A 26708-nucleotide genomic window follows, 5' to 3' on the forward strand; every position below is an offset into this window, starting at 1 on the left:
ATAAAATTTAATAACCACAGTCATCATGAAATCTCCCTATTAACAGTTAGAGTGTGTCTAACCCAAGTATAAGACTAAGAAAAATTAGGAGTAAGAAGACTTCATTTGGTTTTATCCCTAAGCCAGCCTCTGGAATAGCTAAAATAAATGTGTAGAACTGAGGTGCTTTCCCAGACTCACTGAGATGTAGCTCAGAATATACAGAGTGCCCACATCTTCCCTGGGCAACACTCTGGTTGAGCATGTCCTCATCTAAACAAGTGTTTTGAAATCTCTAGAGCTGTGGTTTAAAATGGAGAACGACAAGTTCTTCTAAGCACCACTTGTGGAGCAATCAGCACCTCATTTGGTTTGGCAGAGTACTAAACTACTTTTCTTAGATAAGTACAAGGGTAGCAGTCAAATAGATGGGTGCAGGCACCTGGGACTTGGACAAGATCAGTGGGATGAGCATGTGTGGCCACAAAAATCTAAACTTGTGTGAATATCAGATTTCATGAATCTGGTTTCGTTTGGGGTTTTTTTTCCCATGTCTCCTGACAGTGGGTCTCTGCTTCTTCACAATAAACTCAAAGCCACTCAAATACATACTTCTAGCAAACCTCCACAAAAAAGTACTGTGACCTTTCCCCAATAATACTGCAAAGTCCAGTCTTCAAAATAAAGAAGTCATTAGAAGAGGGTGAAACTGTAAGGGCAAAATATTTGGCTCTTGGAAGGAAATGTCAATAAACCTAATGGAAAACAAAATGGAACAGCATGCATGCAGTCAATTCACTTCCCAGTCAAGCAGAAGCCACACTGTGGGCCTGGTACAACTGTAAAATTGAGTGACACTAGTTCTTTCCAGCCAAAATCCAAAGAGCTCGAAGTAGAAACAAATATACCCATGAAATATACTGTCGTGGTGTCAAATATTTCACTAGACCCTTAACATTTCACTTAGGAGGAAATCTGCCCTAGCCTAAAAATTATTAGAGATGACAATATACAACCCTGTAATTCCTCCTCTAAACCAATATTTTCTTGCTGCAGAATTTAGTATGGTTGTCCCCACTGCTGTGTGGCTGCTATAACTCACCAGACATCAGAGCGACTTGTAAAGACACCATCAATAAGGCTTTCAGGAGGCATCCATCTGACAGGGAGTAGACCTTCTCCTCCTTTCCTGTAATAATCATTTTTATAGACATCTCTGGCAAGTCCAAAATCACCGATCTTTACTATCCGGGATGAACGCTCATATTCCTTCTCAGACACAAGGCAGTTGCGAGCAGCCAAGTCCCTGATTTGTAAGGCAGAGGAAAGAGGATGGAATTAGCATTGCAGAAAAACCCAGGTCTGTAAGCTATCTGGCTCAACATTCTCTTCAAGCAGTAGTAGCCCCAAGGTTGGATCAAGTGATTGAGGGCCTCACCCCGTTAAGTTTGGCATATTCAAGTCCAGAGATGACACAGCCCTCCTGGACAACCTGTTTCAGTGGTTGATCTGAGATGTTGTGAACAATATTATCTTATTTCCTTTGCTGTTGTACCCATTGCTTCTCATCTTTTCCCTGTACCTCTCTGAGAAAAGTCTGGTTCTGTGTCTTCTAAAGCTACCCATTAGGCAGACAAAGTACAAGGATCTTCCACTTGTGCTTCTGTCTGTTGCACCAGATATGATTCTTGCTTAGGGTGCAGTTAAGTCCTTGGTTCAGATCTTAGAGCAGCCCACCATTTTAAATGTGAACTGTGAGTGATATTTAGCAGAAAAGCATAGCTTTAGATTTTGCTCCAGTGCTCTCTCCTGTCTCGTTACATTGTGACATCTTTCTAGACATTTTTCCTGGGTAAGATAATGAGTCCCAATAATGCAGGTAAACCTGGGAGAGTAAGTTCTGTACCTGTGTATAAAATGCATTTTCTCTAAATAGACACAGCCTTTGCAAACATCCAAGCATATATCCAAGAGGTCAGTGATTCTCAGTAAAGGGCTCTGGAGCTACAAGAAAAAAAGACAGAAGTTAGCTATTTTTTCCAGCTTTACCAAATCAGAATGACAAACTCCCCATGCAAGATTTCCTCACTGAAATGTATTTCCCCATTTGAAATGTATAGGATTTTTCCAAAAGAGTCAAAGCACAGGTGCAAAATCTCTATATGCCAATCACATGAATGCTAATTTGTAGGAGGGTAAATTGTCAAATCACTGCACTGTAAGGAAAATTAACACATTCTGTTTGATTTGCAGCTCAGAATACCCTAGGACCTTCAGAGTTGTAGAAGAAATAGGACCCTGAAAATTTCCTCCTGCTATCAGATCAGGTTTGTTTGTTTGTTGCTGTATTAATCAGTCGGATACATTTTTCTAATAGAACACATGTATATGCATTTTGGTAGAATTCAACACTGACTAGATTTGATCTGATTATGTAAATGAGCTATACAATCGTTGTAATGCTATAAAATTTCATTTTGACCTCCAGTCATACCATTCATATTCCTAATCCGCACACTAACCGGAAAAAAACTTACTTGAAATTGTTTACTCTTTATTCTTTCCTTTCCTTCTAAAGAATTTGAGGACACAGGCACAAGAACAGTATATTCTTATATGCTTGGACAATGCTTCTCACATTAAGGATATTGTTGTTATTTGAAGAAAAAAAAAAACACCCTCTATGATTCCTAGACACATACATGACCCCCATTATCTATTACCACTCTCAAAAGGACAGATTTTCACAGTGAGAAATCCAGCAGACACCTCATGACTGAAAGCACAATTTTGGTCAGTGATCTAATGACATTCAATCTTCTTCACAGCATCACTGATTGCAAGGTCAGCACTGAACACTGAGGTCCCAGGGTGTTAAGGAAAAGCCAGGTCAGACCTTGCAAGTACAGAAACAGCTGAACGTCAGCATGGACTTTTAGAAAGGGAAACCCTGAGAAACAGTGGGCAGTTACAGGTTAAAAATAAGAGTCTCATGGTGGTTACCTTTTTCTTTCTGGCTCCTCGTAAATAGCTAAGTAGATCCCCTCCTTCCATCAGCTCCAGTATAAGATACTGAGGTTCATTTAACAGACACACACCAAGTAACTTCAGAATGTGGGGATGATCAAATTTGCTAAACAGAAGGAAACAACTGTAAAGTTACATGCAAGAAATCCAGCTGGTTGATAGCTAACAGAGTGTTTATAGTTGCAAGCAATGAATGAGCAGTTTGGCCTTTATAATCCTACTTCTATGAACAACATGATTCAGTAGCTCTTAGTGCCCAAATTTGCTCAGTCATGGGGAGAGTTCAGGGACATTTTTCCAAAACACAGGCTTGCACTGTCTTTGACAGGCACTCCAATGCATGCACATGTATTAAAAAGCACACTTTATTGTATTTCCAGGAAGCAAAGAAATGTAGCCAAATGGCAATTTCTTCTAGGAATAAGACAATTTATCACCTGTATATTAAAGGTATCTACATTATTTTAATAGAGTATTTTTACTACTATATTCACAGTAGAATGGCTGATTCAGAAAAATACACAAAAGTAAAAGGACAAGGTGCAATATATTATTTTCACAGTTCAGAGGAGGACAGTTTTTCACTGTACATTTGCAAGAGGAACAAAATACATATGAGGAATACTTCTAAGTATACCAGCAATTGTTTGTGTGTGTTTAAAAGAGGGATTACCACAGAGCAATCCGTGCTCTCAGTACTGCAAGTTTTCTTCAAAGAATTTATTGCCTCTGTCAGTGCCTGTGTTTTTTCAATCACTTTACTTGAGTTAGAAAATGCTTTTCTCCCCTCACTGCTGCATGAAAGCACTTGCATAAGCAGTCAGAGAAACTTGACTCTATTGGGAGAACTGATGGTGTCCAAAAAGCTGTCAAATGCGGTAGTGTAAACAAACAAATAAGAGAGGGACATTTTCCTTCTAATCTCTTTCAATTCACCTGATCTCAGGTGTGGGCAAAGACTCTTGCAAAAAGTTAAATTTAGAATTTGACAGTTCCCCCTGGCCCCTAGCACATACCTCTCAATCAGACAAACTCTGGCACTTTCAGGAACAAAAAGAGGGGAAGGAACACCTGGTACTTTCCTTTGCATGCAGCGCAGACCTTTCCCCACTGAACTGTCATTCCTTACTTCCCGAGGGATGGGACATGAGACACGAGAATTTCCTACATCTATTTGCACACAAATGACTCAACAATAACCAACATCAAATGATTTTTTGAAATAGAGGCAGCTCAATTTTCACTTTGCTGCATAGTAATAATAAGAAACAAATAATGTTGGCTTAACTGATCCGGCATGCATAATATTACCAGCCAAATTTTAATGAATATACAAAAAAGGAAAGCAAAATATAAGTTGCACTTACATATCTTACAACTTGAATCTTATATACCTTATCTGTATGTAAGCATTCAGATGCACTTGTTTTTCCTTTCTACCCTTGGTTTCATTTATGAGACCTTACAGATGAAAGTCAAATAAAATCATTAAACCCTCCATAATGGAATGAAATAATTACTTTTATATTAAAAAATGAAATTTTCAAGTTATATAAAATATACATTATTGTTGTTGTTGTCATTGTGGTTGCTGCTGCTGGTGTTTTTAATGACTATGGGGACTATATAATACTTAAATTTTTCTATTCTCTTAATTTCTGATTCATTGTATTGGTGAATATATGGACCCATGTCAGTGCTTACATTCAAATGCAAAAAAAATTCAATTATATACTCTTCCTGGATTTCTGGGTTTGGATTATTATCTGCAAAAAGAATTGGGAGCGCCTCAGAAAACTTTAACTATAGGTTCATATAACTTCCATACTACACAGAAATAGGACCTTAACTGTGTTTATGACTGCTAGGTAGACTAAAGATCAATTATAAAGAATTTAAACACAACTCTTACTCTTTATCATTAATTTGCAATTTAATGACATAGTTGAATTTTGGTTCTAACAAGCTTTTTATCTCATTCAGTTACAGTGCGTCATAAAAAGCAAAAAAATGCAAGATATATTTTTTAAGCTTATAAACACACAAAAAAAATTTGAATGTTGTGAAAATCAATTTCCGGTTTAATAACACCACATTTTCTGGGCAGAAAGAAATCCTTCATTTTTAAAAAATTGCTTCTACTTCTGCACACATGAAATAAAAGTCAAAGAAGTGCAAAAGTGCATCTGAAAACTAAACTACACTCTCAGTCTTATACTACCAGTCAAAAAATTCAGTTGAACTTCTTGTTTCTGAGGACACTCTAGAAAACAAGATTTCTAGCTAAAACACAAACTTTGTTATGTGAAATTCTTGCAGTGGTGACAGATACATAATTTTACTACCTCAATAGAAGGGTTATGTGGCAGCCCCTAGTGGCACATTTTTTAAAAATATTTTCCACTGTAAAATACAACTTTAGGCATCAGTTTGTTCTGATTTTTTTCTTTCAGTAAAATGGCACTAGCCAAATTCTGACTACTTGCCTTTAGCAATTAATTTGGTTTAGGGGAGCAAAGATACTGAAATACACCAGTACAATCCTGAATAAACCCATGACATGAGCATATTGAATCTTAAGTTTTGCTTATCAGATTTATAGCTTTAGTTCCATGATATTCATCAGTAATGAGTTACTTGTTCTCCAGAAACACAAGAACGCCTCAAAAATGCCACAATAATCTGTTTAGAGGAAAGTATTGCTCTCATTCTTCTGGAAAGCCACCACCCTCAGAAGATACCAGCTTTGAATGGTGCCCAGGGACAAGGCTGTCCCTACCTCATCAAGTGTGCCTCCTTCAAGAATTCGCTCTTCTCGTGGTCTGTCGCACCCTTCTTCAGAGTCTACTCAACAGAAAGCAGAAGTGTAGTAATATTCGGTCATCATCACTGTTATCACATTGCACATAAGCAAAACAATCAGACACAGATGTGGCCTTAAATGCACATTATGTTCCAGAAATCATTACAAGACTGAGCTTTAGGAGATTTGCAAGAAACTATGGAAAGAAATACCCATATCAGCCCAACACCCATTTCTCAGGTAAAACCTCTGAGACAGATCTCTCTGCCCATCCCATTCTGCTTCCAGAGAAATACACAGTGGTAATTACCTTGACTGCTACTTTGGATTCTCCACTTCCATCTGCCAGGATATCTATTGCAGTCCCTTCATATACTTCTCCAAATGCTCCACTTCCTAACAATTTGTGTAAGTTGAGTTTGTCCCGAGGGAAAGCTGGCAGCAATTCAATCTCTGCTTGAGAAGGAAGAGTGCTACAAAACAGCAATACTAGTCACTTGTTCATACCTAAGGATGTCTGAAATTCTATTAAAATTCAAATGAAGCTGGTACTACTTGTCTCATCGGGTGTATTTAAGGGGAGCTCAGGTGAGGCCTGGATGATTTGGAAGTTAGTGGAAAACCCTAGGTCTTCTTCTTTCCCTGTGCACTTGCCAGGGTGACATGAAATATGGGCTGCGGGCAATCCAGGCTGGACTGTGTGCCAGAGGGGCAACATGGCAGGGCATCCTTTGGAGCAGACCTGCTCTGCAGCAAACATGCAGCTTTTAACTCTACCTCGAGGTTTCAGGGATGAGTGCCCTGATGAAAACTGGTCCAGGGAAGGCCTTTTAGATGTTTTTGTCCTGAAAATACATTTGCTCTGAGGACATACCGTACAGCATAACAGGCATTGGTTAGTCCCACCGTCTCAGCCATTCCCCTGAGTTGAGCTAGTTCTTTATCTTCCTTGATGAACACTATCTGTCCAGGTAAGGCCTTTTTTCTGGATTTCAATCTTTGCTTCCATTCTGGAATAGAAAAAGAGACCATTAGGTGTTTTTCTCTGAGAGTGTCCCAGTGTGTAAGCACACTGAGGGGCTACAGGTTTTATGATATTTTGTTCAACAGCACCCTCCAACAGCTCATGTATGCAAGTCATTTCCATCTGGCCATTTTTTTCCCAAAAAACACAGACAAGTGCTCATTGAGCTGACAACTCAGTCAGGTATCCATTTCTCTGTGTGACAAGACCCCAGGGAAAGGAGGAGGATTGAAAGGACAGGACCATCATGTGTGGACATTTGCATCTCAGGGTAATCATTACATTCTTTCTTCAGGGTTAAAGCTTATGAGAAAGAAAGTGAGACCCTTTGGTGAATAAACTTGAGAACTGTAAAGTGCAAGTTTTTATAAGGATTAGAATTCCTTAAGCACTCCTGTGCTCTCCCTGCAGGTAAACAGCAGCAAGAAATAAGCAAGAAATACTTGAAGATGGAGTGAATTTCTATCCTGTCCTTGATACCAAAAATATAATTAGCCATTTCTAGGGACTCAAAGAATGAGAACACACACATTCCTGCCAGCTCCTATCCTAGGAAGGGAGCATTTTCCCAAATCTGGAGGCCAATCATTTCCCACCATCTGAACTGCCTTTCACTGAGGCCTGGCAAACCAAGGGTAAACAAAAAATTCAATCCCATACCAAAACCAAATAGCATGACCACAGCCAAACACAGTACAACAACTCCAATCACAGAAGCAATGGCAATGATGGTGCCCATGGAGATCACACTATCTGTTAAAGAGAAAGGGAAATTCGTTTAATTATTGTGTGTGCATGCAATGTCAATCCCATGGAGCAGAGCACACCTTAAAGAACCCTTCATCTGCCTGCTATGTAAGTATTCCACTGCACAAAGCTCTCTTGTGGGCTGTATGTGGATGTACATTTGGTCAGACTAATCCCTCTCCCCCAGACTTGGGCCATTCCTGTGACTAATGTATATGCAGAAATAGAAATTGCTGAACTGTTTGACTACTCAAGGTGGGATTTCCAAAATGCATGCACAAAGTGTAAAGTTTAACATCCTGACTGAAGGCAAGAAATAATTCTGATCCAGTGTGCGAGCTTGCCTTTTTTCAAGAATTGCATCAGAAAGCAGAGTGGCAGAGCCACAGAGACAAAGTGGTATAAATGAGCAGAAGCACTTTTCAGGCCCAGTATTCTGAAAGAGCCTGGATGAACACTAGCAGCAGGGGTGACCATATGAACATCACCATTTATTACCTATTAGAGATATTACTTCACCTTTGCAGAAATATTGTTAATAAAATAGCCTGTCTCTGTTCCAAAATTGGTATGATTATTTAGATAACAAAAGAACAATTGGCAGAATACAGAAGTACAAGACATACCTTCACTCAAAATTATATCCATGCTAATGTCACTGTATTCACCAAGTCCCAGCACATTTGCAGCTGCTGCTCTGAACTGGAAAGTTCCTTCTAAGTTCTTGGCCTTCCATGTGCAAATACTGCCACAGGAGCCATTGTAAACCACCTCCCACGTGGACTTCATATCGCTGCTGTTGCCAGACTGTTTCCTGCAACATGCACAGCATGACACAGGAGTGTCATTAGTGCCACAAGGACAGTTAACTGCTTCACCCCCACCCCATTCTTTGCTCCAATTTCATGGTTTTCACAGCATCTCTCTGCCTGCATAAAAGTTCAGTCTGGTAGTGGGATTTTGGCTACAGAGAAGAAAATTGTACCATGCCATTTCAGCAATACTGGGAATCAAACATCTTTATCTTGGCATCGGAAATGAAATACTAGAACACATAAGACACAAAAAACTGTTCAGTATATGCCTGATTCATCTGTTTCAGTATATGCCCCATGGCCAAGATTTCAAAAAGTTGTTATTTAGCTTTCTGGAAAAAAAAAAATTTCTACTGTCCTAGAGCTTTTTGCTCTTACAGACCATTCAGAGTAATTTAATGTCTCTTGTGCATCAGGTTTCACAAGCTAAATAGGAAGCAAGTCATTGGCAGTGAAGATGCCATTCTTTAGCTAGCCACTTTCCCATAGTGTCTGCTGACTGCTGGGTGTATTTCTTCCTTTCCCCATTGGACTGAGATTGATTGCTCACAATAAATTCAGAGCTGATTATTCACCAACCAAAAGAAGACCATGTATTTAAACTTGAAAGGCCATATCTGAAATATCATTTCATGTCACATAATACCATAATACATCATGTGAAATGACCTTCATGAGCAAGTCGCTCATTCTCCCAAAGCACTTTAATAAACAAAAAAGGCCAAACACTTCTCAACCAGAAAGACATGAGAAAACTATATGTTCATGCCCTTGGTGTGTATGTGTTGCCATTCAGAGCTGCAAGAAAAACAGAGGTTGCTTAAAAGGGCTAGGCAAACATTTTCTAGAATGCTGCACAACTGACCTAACCTTTTTCTACCTGATGTCAAATTCAGTCAAAAACATCAGCATGTGTACATTCAAACTGCAAGAGAAAAGCTTATTTCATTACAAGACCACGTCAGTGATGCATTATGATTCTAGAGATGAATAAGAAGCTGGAGTCTGGAGAACACAGCTAATGCACAGCCCTGGCACAGACAAAGGGACTGACTTTACCCATCTGCAGCAAGTCAGGTACAGATTGTCTCCTGGCATACCAAAATTATTGTTTCCTCAGAGCATGCAGGTCCCTCAGGTCCTGCATGCTCACAGAACTGTATGAAGCTTACAGCACCAGGAAAATATGTCTGGGTGAAAATTTATATAGGTAAAGCACTTCCAGCTCCAGAGTGCAATCAGTCTTTAACTATCATAAGCACAGAGAAAGAAATAATGGCTGAGTTTAGAAAACTGCTTCCCTCCATCAGTACTGACTTCAAACATCCACTGAAATATTTCAGAAGATGAAATCTCCTAATTTTAAAATAATGCATTAATTAAACTTTGCACTGACTGCTTTAAAGAAATCTCTCCAGAGTCATGGTCAAAAAATTAGACGTTCAAAGTCACTGCCCACAATAATATACTGTAGCCTCCACTTCCAATGCCAGTGGAGGAGTAAGAGTGAGCTGGCACTCTAGTGTGACATCAATAGCCCAGGCAATTGGTATTTGATGACAGAGCACTTTAAAAATTATACAGTCATCCCACGTGGGTGGGGATACTTTATTTCTGGCAATATTACAACACCTTCTTTGAGTCCTCTGAACACTAATATATTTATACAAATATTTTAGCCAAAAATACATACTATATGTAATTTGAGATTTGTGATTTGAAATTAGCACTAAATCTTCTAATTCACTGACATAGATCCAAATATATAACTGTATCTCAAGACTACTCTGAAAACACTGTTAGTGTTTATTTTCATTCTGTGTTTTCCAGAATTTCTGGAAATTATGGGTAGTTGGTTTATCTAAGAAAGACATTCCAATGGGAAGGACCTTTTGCATCATATATATTTCATTCTTCCCATTTGAGCCAACCTGAAAAGCCCTGCACACCCAGATTTGTTCTGGGCTGCTAGCTATGGGAAGAGTGCCTCATGCATTGCTTACCTGCATTCTAAGATGTAGTAGGTCAGTTTGCTTCCATTGTCATCAGCCTTTTCCCACTGTAGAGAGTTTTTGGAGTCTTCTGCTCTTTTAGGAACTCCTGGCTTACTGGGAACACCAGCTTAAGCCAAACAAGGGAAGAAACAGAACCCTTAAAACGTGTTTATAGCATGACAAGGGGCTAAAGGAATAGAGAAAATCTGATGCACATGCAAGTGTTTAGATATACAGAAGGAAGGAGGATCTATATTAATAAACCTCACAGAGAATGAATCCTTGCCCTTCTCTTTGTGATGGATAAATTCCAAAATTTTTACTCACATGCGCCTTTCACCACTAATGAGTTCACTTGCATTATAGGCATTTCATTTCAGTTCCCCACACTCTTTTCTCTGATCCACTTGGAAATGAACCTCATTTCTTTCCCCCTATTACTTCTGAAAGTATGGTATTGTGTTATTAATTTTTCAAACACACAGAACTATTTGGTCTTCATATAAGAAAATTGCCTGCTAAATTTTTGAAAATATAATGTTTAATATTCACATCCTGCAGAGCCTTAAAATCTTGCTATCCTGTATTAAGTGCTTACCTGTAGTTTTAAAGCTTGTTGAAGAGGAAATGCTTTTCCCTCCTGTAACATAAACTACTGTTACTCGTACAAAGTAGTTGGTCCAAGGAAGGGTTCCTGTGAGGTTGCATGTGTAAACAAGATTTCCTGTGCATGTAGTGCTCGCAGGAGAAAACCAGCCACTTTTTGTTGACCACTAGAGAAATAAAATATCATTATGGTCAACTTTCTTGCTCTGCTGGAAGTGTGTCACAGTTCTATTCTTGGGTAGATTAACTACTTTGCCACCTCTTAATATCACAGTGGAAATATGACGCAGGTGCTCTTTTGACCATGGGACTTTGTCCTCTTACTGACCAAGGACACAAACCCTAATTTTCTTCTTTGTTCTCAGGAGGTCTACAAGTCTTGGCAGTAACAAAGAACAACAGATTAAGTGCCTGCTTTACACAGCCAAAAGGAGCCTTCCCCTTGTATTTCTGGATCATCGTGACGTGCCCCTGAGTTCAGCTTGCCATGATGCAGTTGAAAGGAGGTGGGTTAGTGGAATTGTGATGTGACATTTATTTTAGGGCAGGGAAATGTTTTGTGTAGGTCTATTGAATCTGCTTCTCTATAGTAAAGAAAAGCATGATCCAGTTTAGGACATGACTTTTTCTGTGTCCAGTGGTTCAGGTGTTGAAGTCTGAAGTTTCCATGCGTGCTGCTCTCACTGCAGCGCTTACTTCTTACTCTTTGGATCTGGTCTCCTCTCTGGGATTTTCTCCAAACCTCTATCACAGGAAAATAAAATCCAGATACTAGATTGTAGCTAATAATTATTGCTTTTCTTCTTTTTCTTGTGCGGGGCAGACATAGGATTTGCAACTGCAAACCCAGTTGGGGCAGGGTAGTGAGGAAACAGAGATAGGACTGCTGAAACAGGAGACTCAGAAGGAATTCTGGTGAGGTCATCCAGGATGTCCTTTGGCACTATGGAGTACTAAATGCTACAGCTGCACTCCTCCTTGTTCCTGGCAAATGCTGACTCCATCCTGCCCCTGCTGAGCAGCTAAGACTGACATCACCATGCCCAAATTATCCACTGAGACTCTTCATGTACATCCTGCCACCCACCCTGTCCTGCTTACCATGACAGAGTAGGTTAGTTTTTCTCTGATCTGAAAAAAAACCACCCCAAGACTTAGAGGTAGTTTTACCTTACACAACTCAAACCGGAAGCTGGTTTCATTGATGTTCAGAGGAGCTCTCCATTCTAGCTGGAAACTGGTGTTTCTGGGGATTATGTTGATAGGTGCAGCTGGAGTCTCAAAAGTTTTTGCAATGACAGGGACACTTTCAGAAAACCAGTTCTCATCAGGATGAAAAGCAAGAACCTAGTAAGGCAATGGATGAACTGTACAGTACCACAGCAATTGGAAAGGCAACTTTGATTTAGCAACACCAAGGGTTTGGAAGACTAACGTTTCAAACAAGACAGTATTCAGGCAATAGAGATACAGGTGTAGAAAGATTTTGCCCCTCACAGCTGCAAGGTCATATACCTTCAGGCTGAAAGTTCATGTGCAGGAGTACCCTTCCTCAGAGACTCTTCTTAGTTTCTCATCTCAGATTTCTATCAAGTCCCTTCTCTTTCTAGATCTTTCTTAAATGCCACACGCTGTTGCACCGACATGTAGATGTCACGTCACATATTAGGCAGTGTTTTAGAACCACAGAAACATAAAGTCAAGAAGTGCAGTAGCACTTTGAAAAGCACAGCTTTTCAATAAGCCACAGGCAAATATGACCTGTTAGGTATGCATACTTGCATGCACACACACAGGTATTTAGGCATGTGTGTGTGTATATTCCTCATTATATTGTCCAAATCATTTACAAAAGCCCAAAATTGAACTGGACCTATGGATCACCATCATCTGAATACTCTCTCAACAATGTAAATCACTCTATTTGTGATACCCAGTGCACATTCTGCAGACAACACGTTTGCTTGGTTACTTTTGAAAATGTCACTCTGATTATAGACCTGTTGTCCAGATACATCATATACTACTGGTTATAAGCCTTCATTTGTAAAGGGAGAAGCAGTACATTTTGTTCTTCTGAATTCACATTGCACACTTTTATTTGTCTACTTTACAGAAGAGTAGTCTAAAGATTTGCAGGTTGAACAAACCAGTAAAACTACTTGCAATTATACCTTGAATGAATTATTTGTTCCAGGTTGGAGCCCACTGACAGACCAGGCAAGCATCCCATTTGAAAATTCACTTTTTTGCAAAGGTGTGGCTGGGACAGGAGGCAATAAATTGACAGAGATTTGATAGCGGATGGATTCTAGAGGTCCATTTGGCTTCAGAGGCTCACTCCAAGATATGTTGATGGTGGTGTCAGACAAAACTAATGTTTTAATAGTGTCAACTGCCTCTGGTACTGAAAAAGAAAGAAAACATAATTTCCCTTTTAGAGAAGTCAAGAAATGTCACCAGGGAAAGAAAAAAATATATAAGTGTATTAATATGATTCATTCACAGGACTGAAAGTTTACACATGTAAAACTCATATTGTGGTATAGTCAGTCAGCTGCAGACAAGTTCAAAATATTTTGAGGGACTTTCAGCATCTTCTTGGCGATCTTAATATGCAAGTAGACAAAAATCAAAACAAAAGAAAAGAAAAAAACCAAACCAAACCAAACAAAAACAAAAAACAAACAAACAAACAAAAAAAACCAAACAACAACAACAGGAAAACTGCTGCTGTCTTATACCTCTACATTTATAGTCATATCACTAAATTCCTGCTCCGTCTTAGTTTCCTAATCAGGATCTCAGATGTGAGTTTAATATGGTGCTTACTTGAATATGCACAGAAAAACAAAACAAAACTGTGCTCTATTCCAACTGGAAAGTATTTTCTTGGACAGAAACTTATGAGGGAAGGAGATCCAAAACTAAGCATTATTTCCCATCATTTACAATTTTTCTCAGAAATACAGAGTCTGGCTGACCTGTGTAAGGAAGAAACTGGGTTGCTGGTCAGATGTCCATACCAGCTGGTTACCCACTAATTGTTCTGGAAAAATCAACCCTCTCTTTGGAGCTTTAAGATCACGGACTTTGTAATGGCATGTCCCTACTCTGCATAAAAAAATTCCTTTATTTCCTATTGAGCTCTCCAGATGGGTAAAAAGTTAACAAGTCATTACAGTATTTATGTTCCAAGCATATCAAAATTATGAGTCCATATGTTTTAATTCATATTCTAGTGGCAAGACTACAGATTATTTAATGAAATATACAGAAACTAGACTAGGAAAAAAGACAAATTTCTCATTTGTCTAGCTAAAACATATGTGGAGTAAGAGTGACACTCTGTGGCAAGAGCAATGCATTAATTGTCTTCCTCTCTTTTTCATTTCCTCTATCTTGCTATTTGATGGAAAGCACAAATTATTCCAGGCTTCTTTCACTTCATTAGAGAATTGAAAAAAAGGCAGAGGGAATTCACACAGCTTCAGAGGTGTTAAATAGTGTACACACTTCAAGAGGCTCTAGCAGCATCTGATTACAATTTAAACTGGCAGTTACATTCATGAAATTGAGAACATAAGTGTCAGGACACATATAGCTTCTATTTACAGCTGGCTGGAAGTTTTTCAACAAATTGTGTAAAGCTCTGAATGCTGATACAAATACCTATTCAAAACACTGGGTTTGTGGGCTGGGGTGGGGTTTTTTGTTGGTTTGATTTTCTTTTTGTCTAAGACTTGACTTTCATCCAGATTTTTCATTTTGTCCCAAGTAGAGAAGCCTGTTCTTCTGAGTTTCATGTTTCATTTTAACATGAGACTAAAAAATTCCTTTTCAGTGGAGCAATCCAGTCCCCCATTTCATATGCTACCTTTATGTTTCATTGTACAATGCTGTACATTGCTGCAGAATGGCACAGTTTACCACACAAAAAAGTAACTGTGTCGATTCTTGCCACATCCCAGGAGTATTTAATGTTATTCAATCAACGTGTCACACAAGTTTTATATTATAGATGTGGAATCCTATGCAAAGAATTGAAATCTACTGATAGAAGGCTAGAATTGTTGGGTGTTTTGGGGAGTTTTGTTCATTTGTTTTTCTCCAAAGACTCCATAGGAAGGTAGAATCATCAAGGTTGGAAGAGACCTTTCAGATCATTAAGTCCAGCTGCTGTCACCCAGCACTACCACTGTAACCCTTAAACCACTAAACCCCATCATCCAATGCCAGGTGCCTCTTAAATACCTCCAGTGATGGTGACTCAATCACTCCATCCCTGAGAAACTTATTCCAGTGCCTGAACACCCAAACAGTGTCAACATTTTTTCTGATATCTATCTGAATCTCCCATCTCATATAAAGGCCATTTCCTGCAGTCCTCTCACTGTAGGCACAGTAGAGGAGACTGGCTCACAGTTTTCAGAGATCCACATAGGATGGGACCCTATTTGCTTGATGGTACAGATGCTAAGGGATCTGACTTAAGAGAAAAAAAAAAACCCAGCATAGCTGAACTAGAGAACTTTCAAAGTATAGCATGTCTGGATTCCACAAGAAGCGTGGCAATATGCCTGCACCTCTTGTTTCACTTTCATTTGAAAGACGAAAAGAAGTTCATCTTAAACTGAGGGAGCCAGTGCCCAAGGGGCAGAGGCTTCTGTCTCTCAGTTTCATTTCCATACCCTCTCTAAAAAAAGAACTGCTCCAACTCTGCAGGACAAGACCCAGGCAAGAAAACTAATGAAGATGGGGGCCACAGCATTCCCACACACCAGTGAGTTCAACAAGTATCCCTAGGTACCACCTCCCCAGTCTTTCAGCAAAACACAGATATGCTGTCATGTAGACTTGGCTATAATTTTGACTCTCTGACTTAGGAATTAACTGAGGGGCCTGATGGCTTTGCAAGTGAAGAGTTTATGTGGATCAAGCTGACACCAGGCACAACAGAGGAAAACTGACACAACAGAAGAATGGCATTCCATGTTTTCAGCAAGAGAGTTCAGCAGAAGCACTGAGAAAGTTATCTGAAGAAGAGCACTAATGCAGCTCCTCATAAAGACAAGTGTTCATTTACAAAATTACACATGCAAAACAAGAAAAAGTGCTGAGCAAGGTAGTTCTATTAGATTGGGTTGCAACAGGTGCAAAAGCATAAAACATGCACTTTTGCATGATCCTTCTCTTTCTGGAAGATGTCAAGAGCTTCAAGGAAACTGGCATAGTAGCTGTCTCACAGCTGCAAACAGGTAGAGTGAAGCAGGGAATGAGTAGAAGCATCTTCCTGTCCTAACTGAGGTATTTACAAGTACGGGAGGCTAGCTCAGACAGTAGTATTCTCAAAGAACAAGGACTGAAAGGACTGAAAGAGCACATCAAAATTCTTGAAATCAGCTGAAAATCAGCTGTTTTCATTCAGGCCAACATTTAAAAAATGAAGTGTTGTCTTTTCAGCCTGGTTTACAACAAAACAATTCTGCATTACCCTTAGGAACAGCAGTTATGAGAATGACATCAAGCCAAGGGAAAAAAATCTTAATGCTGAATGAATACATAACACAGATATTTAAACACACATAACCACACATAGATTCAAACATTACTTATTTAAAGATCAGGTCCAAGGCAGAAACTACAACTGTTTAGTTGGTAGTTTTTCTTTCCTCAGGAAGCCAATAAGCCAAAGCATTAAAGAATATATACAAATATACTGAGTGAATCTTATAAATTCATCAAGTCTGCTTGCAAAGACCTTGCAAAGATGTACACTGGTTATATTTTAAGCAGACTATCTGTCCCCTCTCTGATTTACAACCCAAACTTGCATGCACCTTTCTCTGAGATGAGAACTCTGTTCAAAATCAGAATAAAACATGAAACAAACCTCCATATAGAGTTGTGCCAACTGTGCCTTCTCCCACAGGCAGCACTTCCTCATTGGAATAGTAGTTTTTCACCGCAACTTGTATCACATAACTCGAAAATGGCTGTAGGTTCTCTAAGACAGCAATAGGACCCTGATATTCCTGTAAGTCAAAATCAGATAACAAACATGCCTTCTTAGAAAAGAGAGTCATATGTCAACCAAATAATCTGTCAATGAAATGTGTGTTAAAAAAGGAATACAGTAGTGTTTGTGCGTTGTAATATGCTTTAGTGTTTGCAAAAAGAGTGTTAGAATCACCTATTTTGGTAATAGGTCCCTATAGAAAAGAAAGCGCATACCAAAAACAAGTCAAAAAGTAGGGGGGTACTTGCACAAAGGAAAACTAAGGAATCTACCACTTACCAAATACCTTATAGAAAGGACAGTTACTCTTGGAAAATATGGAAATGGAAAGACTCGCTGACAGAAAGTTACAGAATGGTTCATAAAATCTCTAGAGGTGATATCACATTCCCCATTTATAGATGACATCACGTGCATTTCTGTGTGAAGTAGCCATACCAATGTTTTTTGCTGTGGAGAAGACAAACAGTGTCTTGAGCTCCTGCAGACGTTTGTCATTTGTCTGGAAAATACCAGGTACGTTGGTGTAGGCTGGGATATGCCAGGGCATAGCTGCTGTGCTGTGACAGATGGCAAGCTTAATGTAAAACTGGTGTTAGTCGTAGCAAGGATAGTAGGTTTCTCAGTGTCTGGCAAGAGAATCAGGCATCTTTTATCTAGGAAAGGCATCAAGAGATTAAAAATTAAAATTATGGCTGGATCAATCCAAACTTGCATGGGATTCTACCACCATTCATATGAGAGAGCATGACTACAAAGTATTCTTTCTGTTCTCACAAAGAGAAACAGAAGAAAATTCTTCCTGAAAGTACTTTATTTGATTACTTTCATAGGCACAAAAATAGTGGTACTCAAAGAAACTCTCATTTATCTTTGATGAGATACAATTTCAATAAAAAATTTAGGTTCTTCCTGAAGTAGAAGATGGAAATGGAAATGCAAATTGTAGTTGCTGTGTTGTCAGGGCAGTACATATTGATGAGCCCAAACTTGCCTGTTACTGGAAAGAGAGATATGCTGAGTAGACATTGCCTTTATCTAGCAATTAAGTGCTATCTGCTTTTTCTTCCAAACAGCTTTCTATTCGTAACTTAACAATAGATAATGAGAGACAATATGGGAGGTAGAAAAGGAGTCTGGGGGGAAAAAAACATTAGAAAACTACACTGATGGTTACTGAAAAGTAACAAAAGAAAATTACTCATTACTTGATATACTTTCAAAAACAAAATAAAAATATATTAAACGGACTTTCTGCTAAGAAGGAAGAGATTGAGGCATGTGCACAGGGAAGAAGGAACAACAGTCAATGCTTGCCCTTAAGCCACAACAACTGACCTCATAGGCAAGATCTGTTCTCTCAAAGTGTGCAACCCTTCCATTCCTACCAAAGTCAGGTTCATGCATATCCCCCCAAATATACTTGCAGCAGTCAATGTAAATTAGAAAATCTCTGTGGGCATCTCTGGATAGAAATAATCCATTTCTACCCTTTCTGCACCAGCTAAGCCTGGGGCTCTTGCAGGAAACCCTGTCCTTGGGGATAGGGATTGGCACATTCTGTACCAGGGCCAAACCAGGCTCCTGCACCAACGCCAAGCCCACACAGATCTTGGGAGAACAAACATGCTCAAATGTTGGCAAGCATACCGTGAGCATTGGTCAGGGCAGCCACAGGCAGGCATGACTGTACCAGCTACCCAAAAGAATGTGAAGTGGTTTTTATTCCAAAGTTAATCTTGTTAAAATACTCATTTGTATATTTACCAGTTTTTTAATGCAAAACTGGAGTTCAAGAATTATTTTGAATATATTTATCATGCTAGTAGCTGTTATAAACTCTGTATTTACAAAGATAATCCCTATAGGTACTATGAATCCTAATTTCCTATTAAAACTAATGTTTTATTACTTTCATTATCATTTTACAATGGCTTGTTTAAAATATTAGGACTTCTAAGTGAAGCCTGGGTCTACTATAATGTAAGCTGTAATTGTCTCTTGGGTACTTTATTATAAATCACTTTAATAAGAAGAGTTCTTATCTCTTTGTCTTTGGAAGGACAGACATTTTTTTAGCTTTACATACATGTGAACAAACTCAGAAATCTGTGTCATAACAGGGATCACTATCAAGCTCTTGCTACAATACTGTGGAATATATTTGCTCTTTTTCTGTGCTGTAACATGCACTACCTTTTCTAAATTTCCATGTCTGACACAACTTTGAAAATATGCATAGTTTGGCATTCACAAACAGATACAATATTCATCATCATGACCTTCCATTGTATCCAACACAAGGCCAGTCCCTATATTCACCCTTTTAAAAATGTGCAAATTGTTTCTCTGTACAAGGTACCTGAATCCATGAAGCATATTTGATATAAATACACGTAGCACAATCTCCAACTTAAATGATAAGTAATAAACTCTGTAATAAATTGGTTACATTTACAACACAAGCCAGGTCCCCTCTACCTGGATATGATTGTGCTGCTGAGTTGTAAGCTAAGATTTTCAGTGGATCGTTTGCTCTCTTGTGAAGGAAGTGTCTTCTGCTTTCTTTATTTGCTAGCCAAATTTCAGTGTATTCCTTTGTTTCAGCAGTCCAGTATATAAATTTCTTATCTGTAGTCAAGCTGCCAATTTTATTACCTACAGGAAAACATTGCATAGTTAAGTTTTATAATCAACCTTGAGCAGATGATTTTACAAGTGCAGATGGGTGCTTGTATTCACAATGAGTCAATATATGTATCTTGGCCATAGTGAATCCTCAAAGATTTCCCCTTGAGAAGAGATTTCTGATATTTTTTCAGTGGGTCTCATGAAGCTGAGACACTGTTATTCCAGTTTAGAAGTGTAGATTTGAAAGTGGTTAATTATCCATAATTATGAGAAATGCTATTCAAATAACAAACACAATAAATAAAACATGAATGCCAGAGCTGTCTAAAGAAACTTTGCTCTTTTTTCATCATGATGAAAACCACAATGATCTGCCATCACTCAGGAACAATTAAGACAGCTCTTCTGGTAACAGAGCAGCTTTCCAGCACACCTCCAGAGCTGAGCTCAAAACCAAGCAACCAAGAGTAGGTGTTATTATCACAAGAAGTGAAGCATGGATAATTTGTCATACAAGACCCTACCTGCATGAAGTACCTTCCCCACATGTTGAAGTCTGCAATGCCATTTTCAGGCACAAGTTGTTGTTGCATCTTTTCATTGAGATAAATTGCAATAGGTGTAGCTAAAACCAAACCCTAGCAAAATAATGTGTTAATATTCCAAGTGAAATATATTGACCAGTAGCACTTGAGGCCATAACATTTCTTTTGATTTACATCTTACTGGAATACACATTTGAATCAGTAAATATCCTCACACTGCTGTTCCTCCTAGTTTGTATGAACATAGTACACAACTCGAAATACAGAACACAAACATTCTGTCCATATTGAATGTAGATGAATCAGCTTTATAAACAAAGTGCTTCATGAATATTATTTTTTGAAATTGATGTTTTTTGAAGTAAGAGACAGCAAGAATCACAAACTACCTAGAAAAATAAAAGAGTTCTCACACCTTGAATACTTGGTATTTTGATAATTCTCCAGCAGTGGCAACCATCCATATCTGAGGCCCATATTTCATCTCTTCCTCTGATAAAAAGCAGCTGGGAATTTTTGGAGTCAGACAGATCTATACTCATAGGTCTTCCTAGCTCAGCTTCTGTGACATTACAGGTGCAGTAGCTCCTCATCTCTTTTTCTACCAATCCATGTCCCAAGATGTGGTGCACAGTGTTGTTCAGAACATCATAATAAAACATGTGGCTGCCATTATCGAGCTCTTCCATCCAGTACAAGCGGCTATCAAAGAAAATTAATTACTTTCAGTATAAAAACTTCAGCCTGACCAATCTAAATGCAGTCCTAGTCTGAGCAACTGAGCAACTGAGTCACAAATCTCCCAAGCATTTGAAACCAGGTAATTACAGCAGCATAATTGCAGAGTGATTCCAAGTGCCAAATTATTATTTTTGTATAAAAGGCCACAATAACTGGCTATTCTGGATAGAATGGTTACTGCAAAATAATTGTCGTCTGGTGCTGACTTTCATTTGCATTACCTTTATAGAAGAACCTAACAGTATTTAAGCATAATTTGAAATCTTTACTCAAACACAGACATTTTTTTGAGATTAGATATGTCCAAGCTCAATTAGCAGTACTAAAGTGGTGCTACATCCAAAAATTTCTGAGATTTGCCCAATGTCAAAACTCATCTACTATAAAAAGTCCTTCTTGGTCCTTAACAGTTCAAGTTTTAAGGAAAATCATGCCTAAAATTTGCTTTTAAAAAGTTACTAGTAGTGTGTACCTTACCTCAAGAAAGGATATGACAACAGAGAGGATACACTTGAATTACTTTTACCCAGCTGCATGTTCAAGGCTTTCAGAGATTTTTTCTTGAGCTCAAGATCAATAACAAATATTTGAGTTTCATTCTGTGGTGTTTTCAGGGCAACAAAGATATGTCTTGCAATCCAGTCAACTGTGATGGCTGTGACATTGTGAAGATATGCATCTTGCAAAAACTTAAGAAAAAAAATAAAAAAGGATGGAGTTTTCCAACCTGATGTTGGGGCGTTATGAAATTCAAATTGTTTCTGAAAGAAAAGTGTCTACTCGAGAAGTAGAAGTCAATATGTCATGGATTGACATTATTTTTAGAAAAATCAAAACTGCTGTTTCACAAATATCAATTGTTGCTTCTATATTCTTGACATTAGAATTAAGTGAATTAAATTAAATATGATACAAAATACAAATTTCTTGCATTTACTAGTATGAATTTTAAATTAAACATCTGATAAAACATCAGTGAAGCACATGTCAGTAAAACCACTTATAATTAATAGGATAACCTTAACGATTACCTATTCTGGTCATTTTTACTTTTTCAAAAGTATGGTTTGCCATAAAATAATGAGAATAATGGCCATGTACTTTCCTAGATTCTCTCAAGTAAAGGAATGAATAAAGGAATACCTGAACCATTGAAGCATTTGTTATATTCAGAATAAAAAGAGAATCTTCAGTGATATGGTATGCTTTGTCATCATTAGCAGTGTAACAGATGTCCTTTACATTAGTCTTTGCTGAAATTTCCCATATGGTGTGACCACTGTCCATGTCAGTAAGAAACAACTTGTTGGCAGAAATAGTTATTAGAGTTGGGACAGGGAAAAAATCTGGAAAGAAAAGGTCACAGCAGAATTTATAAAAAAATCCCATCCTAGATAATCCTATTGTTCATTAGGAAAGCATGTATGAGATATAAATAAATGGTGGGTCTGAACTGATTGTATTTGGTTGTATGCCACAGTAAATAAATAAAGGAATGAGATGCCCTCTCGTCATCACAATCAAACTACTAAGATATTTTCAGTGGCATTGTGAATGCTTACCTAACAAATTTAAGCATAGTAAAAGAGATTTGCTCATTTAATTATCTTTAACAGCCAAATTAGAAATAGCCTATGATCTCTAGTGAATCTCTAACTCTCTTATTTAACTTTGACAGCCTAACTAGAAATATACTATGATCTATAGCAGTTTACAGATTACAGGTGAAAACCTACTGTTTCACGCTAGCTTGGAGCAGCACAAAAAGCTAATTTATCATAGGCTTGAAATTCCCAAAATCTATCTAATGATATCTATCTAATCTTATCTAATTATTATCTAATCTATCTAATCTATTCCCAAAATCTATCTAATGATAAGGAATGTGTTAATCTTTCGTGTCAGAGGATGTAACCATTTCCTCTGTTGTGTCTGCTGTATGTCACATAAAATGTTGGAGGCTATTTATAAGATTGCCAAATTCTTGTATTGTCCTTTTTACCAGCAACTGCACAAAAACCATGAGATGGCAACTAAATCACCCATACCTGACGAATTCCTCTCTGCCATATCAGACAAAGGTCCTGGACCTACAGAGGTGAAGGCCTGCACCTGTGGGACAGGAGATTGATGCTTATGTTAAGTAACAGCATAAATTACTGCATTTGAGAGCCTGTAGAGTCAATAGAGACAAAACCCTGTCTTTGACATAAGTGTGTTTGACATAAGGCTGTGCTGATCAGTTCAAAGGCTACATTCAGATTGGGACCATGGCTATGAAGAGAATTTTTAGCAATGGCACAGAGATTGACAATCAATGCTGCATCTAACAGCTGGAGCTCAGTGGACTCCAGACAATCTTTTTGTTACCTTTCCCAGCCTGGAACAATTCCAATTATTTGTTGATCTTGCAACCAACATGGTGTTCCCCTCTATTAGTATCTGGTCTGTTATGTGCTCTCACGCTTTTAACTTGTCTTTCAAGCACATGTTCTGTCTGTTACAAAACTTTTATCGCAGTGAAAATATGACTTCTTGACAAGTTTTGAACTGGAAGTCTGCTTCAATGGAAGCCACACGAGTCCTTGCATTTCTCACACTGTGGCTCTGTTCAAAAAGCCTGTCACTCTCCACCAGATGAGCTGAACCTGTGCTCAACTGGCAGTTTTTAGGGCTTGGGGAAAACTCTAGAAAAATTTATTTTGAGTTTCACCATTTATTGAACATCATGATACACAGAGAGGTTAAGCCAGGTATCCATGGGTGAGTCAGCAAATCAGCAGTTCTACAAGCAGAAACCACAAGCTCTTGGCCCAAGCTCCATCTCCCAGGCAGAAAAAAACACCTCCCAGGCAAACACATGAGACTGCACAGATAAAAACTACCATCTAGCACGAGACAAGCTGAGTAATTTTTCATACCTGAAACCTTACTGTGTGGCGGGGAAGCACATCCTTGAGAGAAAACTGCATCTGTGTGGGTTTAACATTGCTTTCAATCCACTCCATCCAAGTGCCAGTAGTGCTGCTCTGATTCAATAGCTGATAGTAAACCCTAAACTGCATTAATATTCCATTGTCCCTTTCAGGTCTGTCCCACCTGAACTCCACAAGGACTTTCCCATCACTTTCATGTAGGTTATTTTGTAACACATATATTCTAGGATTCTTAGGGGCTGAAGGAACTGTAAAAAAAATAAAGATAAAATACACAGAATAAAATACTCCTGTTAAAACACAAACTCTAAGTCATAACTAACTCTACAGAAGGTTATGTGAAACTTAATGGTAATCCCTTTGTTTTTCCTTGATGTGAGGCTATCTGATTTTAACTTGCCTAGCCAAAAGATAGAGCAATATAAACATGAAAAGAATGCACTCCTGCACTGAGATTGGGACATATCTATTTAGCTAAGTCCTGTATGTAACTGTGGGGCTGTAAAAATTTTCATAACACAGAGCATGTTCTATACCCTCCCGTATTCACTTCAAAATCTACTGCATCTCATGAGCTTTCTCAGTGCTTTAGTTATTCAACACTATATTTTAACTAACTTAATTTTATGCATGCATAAGAGCAAAAATAAACACTGAAGCAAGAGTAAAATGTGCAAAACATTTATTAAAAATCTACTAAGTGGTTAAGATATTGCATGCAGCCTTTGGTGTTCATTGCAATGAACAGCTTCTCTTTCTTGCTTGTAGTCACAGGCACATGCTGGATATATTGTAGTGCATTTTCTGTTCTGAATTCAATTACTTCAATTGTCTGCATCTGTGTCTGCAATAGATGATTGCCAAAGATACTCAGAAACATGTCCTTGCAACTCTGCCTGCAGCTGACTAGCTCTGAAAGCTGCTCATCCTTCATCAGGGCTTCACTTGCTGACATTGAGCTGCTCCTAGTCCCCATTACACATGAGGAGCAGGATGTAAAATTTTAGTACCTCCTTCAGGGGCTCGAAGGGATACAGATGTCATTGGTGCTTTGCCCCAATATGTGTACGGAGTCACAGTGAAATCAAAGAGTGCAAATGGTTCCAGCCAATCCACTCGGTAGGATGGCTCTGTCAGGTTATGGGGGTGAAGGCATCCTTCACTCTCCAGAGACTGCGAAGGAAATTAAACAGAACAAAATAAAGCAAGACTTCTTTTCTACTCAAAAGCCCTTCAGTTTTTTCCCAAATTCCCTCACCAAACTGGTCAACTAAATCCAAACATAGCTTCTCTTCCTGTGAGCAGCCATTGCTTTACCAGCTCCTGTGGCACTGTAGTGATGTGCAGTGATGGCCAATCTGCCCTTTGAATTTAAAGTAAAGCTTGCCAAGTGCACTAAAGGAGGGATGAAGGCTAGATTTCACATTCAATCAAAGGCTGTCCCACTGTCATATCAGAGGACTCTTCTGTCTCTGAGTTACTGTGAGAGGCTTTGTCATGACTTTTTGATCACTGTGATTGCCTTGCCTGGCTCTTCACATCCCAGTCACTAGCCCAGACCCACTTCTTCCTGCAGTGGTGGTGAAACTGGACAACTTGCACTCTGCCATTTAGTTTGTTTTTTGACCAATTTGTAAATGCTGGAGAAGGAACAAGCTCTATTTCTTTTTAAAAACAGATGTATCAGCAGTAGGTGCAGCAATACATGCAGCAATGGGGAGGGATTGCATCAATATCCTCACTTGTAGAGCTTTTGATCCCACGCAGTAAAAGACAGTTCCCCATTCCACCTCTGTGGAGGGACTCCAAATGATATGGAAACTTGAAGAATTTCCTTTAATTCTGAAAGAAGACTCTGGCACTGAATCCGGAATAACTTTTGGCGTAGAAGAAAAATTTCCTGTCCATAAATAGAAAAAATAATAATAATCTAAAGAATGTGAGGAACAGGTAGACTATTCAAACATGACTTGAAACATTAAAGTAAATCATTAAATCATTAAAGTAAGCCAACGTTAAATAGAAACAATAAATAACAACATCATGTATTCTTTTTATCTATACATGCACTATCAGCTTTTATAATTGCACATTATCCTGATATATTTTTTTCAGGTGTATCCTGATATATTTATTAATAAGTTGCTCTTGTCCTTATATTTTGTCAAATGACTGAAGAATTTCAAGAATGAAGAACTTCAGGCTGACTGTGAATGGCTTTATTGAGGAGTTTAGATAAAGAAAATAATGTACCTGGCAAAGGTTTAAGTGATGCCTGAACAAGGGTAAAGGCTGTAAACTCTGCTGGTTGTGAGAAGGGAACGCTAAGGCTCTGACTGACTTCCTGGACTGTAATGAACTGAAGCCTATTAATCCAAAACAGACGACCACTGTAATATTCCAGTGCACCCTGAGATATTTCGGAAGTACTCCATCCTGCAAATTCCGTGATGACAGCATCACCACAACTGTGGAAACAGGTATGAAATAAGTAAACTTATAGCATACACGTAGAAGGAACAGAATTATGCAATGTTTGACACATTGTTATGTTTCTTATAATTCAGGTTCTTAATACTTATGATTCAAATTCTAAAATGTAAGAGGCAAGAAATCAAATCAAAATTTTTCTTTAAGCTCTTTAAGCAGAACACTTTTCAGAATGTGAAACATCTGAAAACAGAAAGAAGAAAAAGGCTTCATTCTCTTTATTTCATTGCAAAACAGTTATAAAATGGTTTAAGATTCTGCTGCATAGATGCAGAAAAATGAGTATTAACTGAGAAAAATCAGCCCACCTTCTCTCAGCAATTCCAGTGACGTCTACTTCAGAGCATGACA

The 26708-nt window shown here is 38.4% G+C and overlaps 1 protein-coding gene and 1 long non-coding RNA gene across 3 annotated transcripts in view; one reads left to right on the plus strand and one right to left on the minus strand.

Moving 5' to 3' along the window:
* The window catches only part of LOC136359053 (uncharacterized), a 945479-nt gene that overhangs the window by 588489 nt on the left and 330282 nt on the right, over window positions 1-26708 (plus strand). The gene's annotated exons all lie outside the window — the stretch shown is intronic.
* ROS1 (ROS proto-oncogene 1, receptor tyrosine kinase) overlaps window positions 1-26708 on the minus strand; it is a 70263-nt gene that overhangs the window by 16197 nt on the left and 27358 nt on the right. Inside the window, exons 19-41 of the mRNA XM_066315290.1 lie at window positions 26121-26335; window positions 25610-25767; window positions 24878-25040; window positions 23853-24115; window positions 22980-23043; window positions 22075-22277; window positions 21409-21620; window positions 20606-20892; window positions 19496-19672; window positions 17453-17670; window positions 16889-17030; window positions 13170-13402; window positions 12166-12342; window positions 10988-11162; window positions 10399-10516; window positions 8207-8394; window positions 7494-7586; window positions 6684-6819; window positions 6120-6282; window positions 5786-5850; window positions 2983-3112; window positions 1886-1983; window positions 1082-1285 (exon numbers count right to left, since the gene is read on the minus strand). Of these exons, the coding sequence (XP_066171387.1) occupies window positions 1082-1285; window positions 1886-1983; window positions 2983-3112; window positions 5786-5850; window positions 6120-6282; window positions 6684-6819; window positions 7494-7586; window positions 8207-8394; window positions 10399-10516; window positions 10988-11162; window positions 12166-12342; window positions 13170-13402; window positions 16889-17030; window positions 17453-17670; window positions 19496-19672; window positions 20606-20892; window positions 21409-21620; window positions 22075-22277; window positions 22980-23043; window positions 23853-24115; window positions 24878-25040; window positions 25610-25767; window positions 26121-26335 (3882 nt within the window). The remainder of the gene's footprint in view (window positions 1-1081; window positions 1286-1885; window positions 1984-2982; window positions 3113-5785; window positions 5851-6119; window positions 6283-6683; window positions 6820-7493; window positions 7587-8206; window positions 8395-10398; window positions 10517-10987; window positions 11163-12165; window positions 12343-13169; window positions 13403-16888; window positions 17031-17452; window positions 17671-19495; window positions 19673-20605; window positions 20893-21408; window positions 21621-22074; window positions 22278-22979; window positions 23044-23852; window positions 24116-24877; window positions 25041-25609; window positions 25768-26120; window positions 26336-26708) is intronic.

Source organism: Sylvia atricapilla, chromosome 3 (assembly GCF_009819655.1).
Source record: "Sylvia atricapilla isolate bSylAtr1 chromosome 3, bSylAtr1.pri, whole genome shotgun sequence".
Lineage (NCBI taxonomy): Eukaryota > Metazoa > Chordata > Aves > Passeriformes > Sylviidae > Sylvia > Sylvia atricapilla.